The sequence below is a fragment of the Sebastes fasciatus genome, chromosome 23 (assembly GCF_043250625.1).
Source record: "Sebastes fasciatus isolate fSebFas1 chromosome 23, fSebFas1.pri, whole genome shotgun sequence".
Classification (NCBI taxonomy): domain Eukaryota; kingdom Metazoa; phylum Chordata; class Actinopteri; order Perciformes; family Sebastidae; genus Sebastes; species Sebastes fasciatus.
Window position 1 is genome coordinate 11,302,433 of NC_133817.1, and position 7,207 is coordinate 11,309,639.

Genomic DNA, 7,207 nt, shown 5'->3' on the forward strand with positions numbered 1-7,207 from the left:
AGAAAATATGACAATAACACATGAATCCATAGCGTCAAATTTCAGCAATGTACTAGAAGAAGTGGCACAATCTGGTCAATAAAGCTGCCGTCAGTAACTTTGAGAAAATATTATATAAAGTTATTTTTATTAAATTGTCACTATATCCTGGCAGTAGTATATGAGACAGATAATCTGTAAAAAAAAAAAAAAAAAATCATGTTTCTCTGTGTCCTCCCAGTAGAGTGGTGCAGGGATGATTTGTAGGCGAACCAAGAAGTTAGCTTCACACTGGTTCCCTCCACAAAAAGCCAATGGGATCTTTCCATTGGATTTTCGATTATTGCAGAAAATAAGATCTGTGGCAAACAAATGTTTATGATACTTACACGCTTTGTTCAGCAAGATAATCTCCAAAAAAATGAAAACCACTTTTATGTTTTTTGAAGAGTGAATGCAATCGCCTGAAGTAAAAACTAAAAAGCTAACGTTGGGCTATAAATGAACCACCGCCCACCGGCCGGAGAAAACTTTCTCATTTTACAGCTAAACAGTACACTAAAATATGTTTAAGAAAACATCTGAGGCGAGGAATAGGCGTTACAGTAACAGAATCTTGATTCATATTTGATCAGCGCTGCCTAGTTTGATCGGAATTCGCACGTTTGGCTAACAGTGATTGACAGGTTGACCAGAGACGGCTCGGCTCTGATTGGTTGTTTTGGTCCGGGGCGCGGAGGAAGCACAGGAGGACCAACACGTTCTCATCCCAACTCGTCATATGCTGACGCTTTGTCAGACTCCTTGCCTTTGCACTAAACACGCGCTTAACGACCCCTCGGCGTCACTTTACGGTCGCAGTAAACACGTGCAAAATGTTGTAAAATTAAACAAAGCACTTGTTTAGGTTTAAGCAACAAAACCACTTAGTTAGGTTTATGAAAAAACAACATGGTTGGGCTTAAAAAGACTGCATTTTTACAATGAAAATTAAACTGAACGTTGTGAAAATGAACAAATGAGAACGGGCAGGAAGGAACTTTTTTATCATATTTGCTCAAAGTTACTGATTGCATCTTTAACTTTTTAAACATTTCATGTCTTAGTCGGTGTGTTTTTTCTCCACGGAGAGTCGTGCTATAAGTCAATTAACATCACATCTCTTTATGCTGCTTTTGTGTTCTTTCAAACAAACATTTCCTTGAAGTCTTACATAAAACAAAGAAGCAGTTGCTCGTTAAATTAGTAGAGGTATTTTATGCTTGACGCATTTTTCGCCTTGAGCTAATTGCATTTTTTCGAACACTTTTCGTGAGAGAAAGTCGTGACATAAACCTTATCTTTCCAGTCTCGTCTGAACAATATTGCTGGAAGTGTAGGCGCACTGGTACAGGTGGGGAATATTTAAAAGAGAAGCGAGCAAACAAAGTCTCAGAAATCCATTTCCAATTTGTACATCATCCATTAAAAAGTGATAAGCAATTTAGTAAGCCGCCAGCCCTTCACTAATAACACTCTTAAGGCTCAGCGATGATAACAAGAGCAAAACACTCCAAAACAATGTGATTAAAAATTGGCTTTTAAAATTAAACATGCATAAAACAATCATGAAATATTTCCATCCAACAGCCAAAATCAACACATTTATTCTACTGGCATCGCACCAAACCTGAGGCTCCATGTGAAGCAGATGTGCAATGAAACAGCTGACTTAGTTTCCAAGCAAAACATTTAATTTCTCCCCTGCAGACAACCTCTTTGCATCATTTGCATATCCAACTGTAGTTATTTTTCTGTTGTACCTCAACATCCATCACGGTACGAGACTGCGAGAATGGCAAACACTGAGCCTCGGATGCAGCATTGACATTCATAAAGTGTGCGGTAAAAGACTAAAAGGGACTGAAAAGGTTAATAGAGTGCACATAATCTATTCTTCTCAAAAGATTGCAATTGAATTACCCTCCGAGCCTGGAGGAAAAGCTCGACTCTCAGTAAAAGAACAAAAGGGAAAATTAAGGTGTGCAGGTATTTGCACCGCCGTCACTTTGCACAAAGACCACTGGAGCGAGTAAATACAGTATACGGCATAAATGAGTCTCAAACTCAACAAATTCAGTGATTTCTCTTTACAAATAAGACATATTTAGGGTTCATATATGATGTAATGTTCCTGCCAATGCTGAAGTGCCTTAAACTTGCATTCTCTCTAACAGCCAGCAGGGGGCGACTCCTCTGGTCGCAAAAAGAAGTCTGATTGTATAGAAGTCTATGAGAAAATGAGCCTACTTCTCACTTGATTTATTACCTCAGTAAACTTTGTAAACATGAGTTTATGGTCTCAATCACTAGTTTCAAGTCTTCTTCAATACAGCATGATGTTCATTTAGTAAATTATGGTCCCATTTAGAGTCAAATAGACCATAAAGCAGGGGATGCTTTAGGGCGTGGCTACCTTGTGATTGACAGGTCGCTATCACGGCGTTGTCCATGTTTTCGTCTTACAACTTTAACCCTTTCACAGTGTGTTTTCACTTCATGAAAGTTAATTATAACCTTTTTGGTCGCCTGAAAATGTCTTATTCAGTGTTCGGTTGTACTTAGCTCCACCCTCTCATGTGACTTCTGGTTGCAAAAAGCCAACATGGTGACGGCCAAAATGCCAAACTCGATGCTTCAAAACAGCAGTCCACAAACCAATGGGTGACGTCACTGTGCTTACGTCCACTTCTTATATACAGTCTATGGTCAAAATGGTAAAAGGCCATGTTGTAAAAATGAGCACACCCTCCTGAAAGTTACAAAACAACAAACATAAAATGTTTTTTTAGTGGCAATCTCGAAGATTTTCATTTAAATAAATGTCTGTTAAGTCACTGTCTATCGCTGAAGGAGGTAACACAATGTTGGAACTGAAGAAAGTATTACAATATTTATATTGTTTAAAAGGGCAGGTCCATTATTTGGGAGTTTTTTCAGGTTTTCTTATCATTCTGTAGCTTCACAGTGGTGTTCAAAATCCGAACATTCACATTTTGGTCAAAGTCTGTATGTTTTAGTGTCAAAATCCTATTTTCCCAAGCCCTTACAAAAAACTTGGGCTTTACATACAGTAACTTAGATGGCAGTCGGCATGCTCCCAGTTTGGAGAAGCAAACAAAAGGAGTATCGGCATGGAAGAAAAGCAATGCCCTGCTGTGGACGCCACGTTAGTTCGGATCCGAAAGTCACACAATAACACAAACAAACTAATCGATCGATGCAGCGGTAAACCGGCAACTCCTGTGCTCTGGGGGGTAAAATGACTGTTTTTGTGAATGGAGTCTGGTCTGTTCTTGAAGGCCACGATATAACTTTGTCCCCTGACGTAAAGTGCTGTCTGATGGCAAGGTAAAGCAGTAAAAATATTTGAAGTATATTGTACATTTAAACTGATATTGATTTTTTTTTAGGTGGCTAAAATACGTTTTTCTGAAGCCTTTTTATGTCGTGGTCTTCAAAACCAGACCAGACTCCATTCGCAAAACAGTCATTTTTACCTCACAGAACATGGGAGTATACATACAACTCCACTTAGCAAAGCTAACTTTGACTCAGCTGGTGCTAGTGTTCACATTATTCATAACCTTATTGATTACTTTGGTAACCTACGTCACTGCTTTTTGCAACGCCTGAGTACGCAGAAGAGAACACAGATGGACCTGCCCATTAATGTATTAAGGCTCAGTCATATGTGCAAATGCAAAGGCGTTACCACACACAATATACGTCATCCTTTTAATTCCCACACCTTGAACCTCCGCCATCAGTCGGGCTTGACGTTGTAATTTCATCCCACCATTCGGTAGCCTGCCACCCATGATACGTCTGCATCGTGGTCCTCTCTAATTCCTTCAGCAAGCAAAAGGAAAAAGGAGACAGATGCAAACAAGCGTAATCAGTCCCCCTGAGAAGCTTTCGCTGATGGGTTAAACAAGTGGCCTCGCTGCCAGCAGCCATTAGCCACTGCTGCTATACTGCCAGCTCTGACAGAGCATGGGGATGTTTAGGACTCAGAGATAATTTGAAAAAAGCCCTATAATTGGCTGCGATCTGTCTGACAGCTTTGAGCGGGAGTCCCTGGGGCCTCTGTATCGATGAATCTTCCTGATTTGAAACCTCACTACCTTCTGCTGGCAGTATGGGGTCCATTTCAGAAAACCTAATGGTCACTGCTTATTCCTTTTAAACTTAGGAGATGCTGTGTGTCTGAATAGTGATCTGAAAAAGTGGAGGAGCGATGGAGTGCAGTGGTGGTGCTTCTGCCTTCTCGACAGATACAGAGACAGTAAATTATTAATAACTGACCCTTCTTTTTGTGTTTCCTGAAGAGAAAGACTACTGCTCTCACCACGGTTGGCCATGTCTGGACTGGACTTTAGGCGGTACACCAACCTCTGCTTTCTGGCTACAACCAGGTAGCGGTAGCTTGCCTGTATCCATATGTTGGAAACCCAAATTAACCTCAAACAACCTGCCGCAACTCCAACTAACTCAGCTGGGAACGAAGGAGACTTGATCAAGCAGCCTCTGTAATAGTCCCTCTCTCGGTCTTTCACAAAGGCTCTCTTCGCCTCAGTGCCCAGTTGTTCCCAAGATCCTTCACCTCTAGGGCACTATGATTTTCGCAATGTGGAAAACACGGATGAAATTGCGGAATCCGATGATATCTCCTCTGCTCCGTGTTTCACCGAGGTCAAGGCTCCTACACACACACACATTCACGTCGAAGAGGCCCTCTCAGACAACTAGCGTAGTTCACACTACACAACTTTAGCTCTGACTTTACAGTTTTTGTTGAGCTGCCCAACAAAAAGCTCCAGATCAGAGGCAAATTGGCGCTGGCTCTGTGCTCGCTGTTCAAAGACGTGAGTCGAGAGGCTCGCCGACGCATTACCTAGCAGGCAAATGTCTCACCTGTGGAGGAGCTACAGCCAATGAGAGCGCAAGACATGGGTTGATGGAAGAAAATGTATTAATTCATTAATTAAAAATAAATTTAGAGCACTTTATTTTACAAAAGGACGGAATGTTTTGCTTGAAGCTGTATTGAAGCACTTTCATTGATAAAAAAAATAGTGCAATGTGAAATTCATTACATTTTGAATATATCATGAATTGTTGAAATTTTATTCTTCCACCACACGATTGGACTCTTTCTCTGATGACAAAATGTGCTAATTAAAACAGAAAACACGTAATTTGGGAAAAAATAAAACGGATTTCATAAGGGCCCTACACCAATGAATAGATTTTGGCTTCAGCTTTCCTAGCTTGTGGATTTTACTTTCAAATTGTAAAGTTGCAAAAAACTAGAAATGAAGTGTAGAAGTAGTACCTTTCATGAGGTGGAGTCACCGAAGCGGAGCGTGATCAGATAAACTGAGTAAATTGGTGTCTCTTCCTCCACCATGCCTTTTTTACCTGGACCTCAGACCTTCCTGGACAGCGTTAACAGGATGCTCTGCAACCTGACACCTCGGCCTGGACACACAATATTAAGAGAAATAATAACCATGATAAACAACACCCCACTGACTCTTTAATGACTTGATCAATGCTGTGAAATACAGCCTGTCTGAGACATGCCAGGAGGATTCACCGCTGGTCTTCTGCATAACACAAATAAACAAAAACACACATATATACTGTATGTGAGCTCTTCCACCTCCTGGGATCTCCGCAGAGTTGTCTATATATGTTGATTTTTCATTAAAAAAAATTGTGTTTATTAGAGTGGTCCTATTACAAGGCTTCTACTGAGCCGTATTAAGGAGTGTATCAATGTCTGAAGGACATTAATGTGCTGACTGTGCTGCTCTTAATGAGGCCACAATGCTCCTTGATGATTAAGCTCCTGGAAGTCCTCTCTGTTACCAATAGCTTTGTGTCTTTCTCACACCACAAATACCAGAAACTCCCATTAAAACAGAAGGGAGGACTGTGTGTGTGAATAAACACAGAGAGCTGCAATGTCCCTCTTCTTCAGTCCTCCTGCTGAGACAGAGGAGAGGACAGAGATGTCACAAGAAGAGAGATGGTCCTATTGTATAGCAGCAATGGCAGATGCTGACATTAGTCAAAGGGGGACGACACAAGTGGAGACATCAGCCCCGTCATAATGGACTCGGTCTTATAGCCTCAAGTGCTACCTGTACTATTAGTCACTCAGTTCCCTCCATCACTCCGCCACACACACACACAGAGACAGACAAACAAACAGCGCCTTGAGAAAATGAAATGAATCAATAGGAAAGACAATGAAAAGATTTCCCAGCACCACAGGTCACTACAGAGCTACTCCTGAGCACCACGGTGTCCTCGTTGACTTTGACTAAGAGAAATGGCAGATAGAAAGTCCTTCTTGAGTGTTTTTGAAAGGATGCGGTGCAGCAAGTTGGTCAGGAAAGTTCACAACTGTTGTACTACAAGACTTAGTTTGGAAAAATATGCTTTTGCATAATTTTGGTGAATATTTAATGGGAAAAATATTCAATAACTTCCCTTTTATAAAGTGTAGTACCACCAAAATTACTTCACACATCAATGATATCCTCATGGTTGTACTACAACACTTAGTTTGGAAAAAATATTATTTTGCATAATTCTTTTGAATTTTTAATGGGAAAAATATTCAATAACTTCAGTGTTATGCAGTGTAGTGCCACTAAAATCCCTTCACACATCAATTGTCTCTTCCTGATTATACTTATTAAATTAATTAAGACATTTTGATGGCACTACACTTTATAAAAGTGAAGTTATTGAATATTTTTCACATTAAAAATTCACCAAAATTATGCAAAAGCATATTTTTTCCAAACTAAATGTTGTAGTACAACCATGAGGAGATCATTGATGTGTGAAGTAATTTTGGTGGTACTACACTGTATAATACTGAAGTTATTGAATATTTGTCTCTTTTCTGCGTTGCACTTTGTAGACAGTCCCTGACCTCTCGTCTCTCAGTCAGCTGCACAGAGACCAACGTGATGTGTTAAATGTGTTGATTAAAATGCGGTTGTAGCTCGTTGTCTACCTTACAATTGTGTACTTACCCTTCCAGCAGAAAGGAGCAACATTAACCTCTCATTGGAGTGTCAGGCCAGATGATGAATCCAATATTTGCTGTTCTTGTAGCTCTGTTTTAACCTCCACCACCTGTTTTAAACGTCTGATAGAGGACGTG

The 7,207-nt window shown here is 40.4% G+C and overlaps 1 protein-coding gene across 2 annotated transcripts in view; it reads right to left on the reverse strand.

The window, feature by feature from the left end:
- The window catches only part of fam180a (family with sequence similarity 180 member A), a 39,133-nt gene extending 31,926 nt beyond the window's left edge, over positions 1 to 7,207 (reverse strand). The window contains exons 1-2 of one of the 2 annotated variants that reach the window (XM_074625948.1): positions 7,077 to 7,193; positions 5,357 to 5,496 (exon numbers count right to left, since the gene is read on the reverse strand). In XM_074625948.1, the coding sequence (XP_074482049.1) occupies positions 5,357 to 5,363 (7 nt within the window). In that variant the 5' untranslated portion in view covers positions 5,364 to 5,496; positions 7,077 to 7,193. Of the gene's footprint in view, positions 1 to 5,356; positions 5,497 to 7,076 lie in introns of both variants that reach the window. The other variant, XM_074625947.1, reaches the window with a different exon arrangement.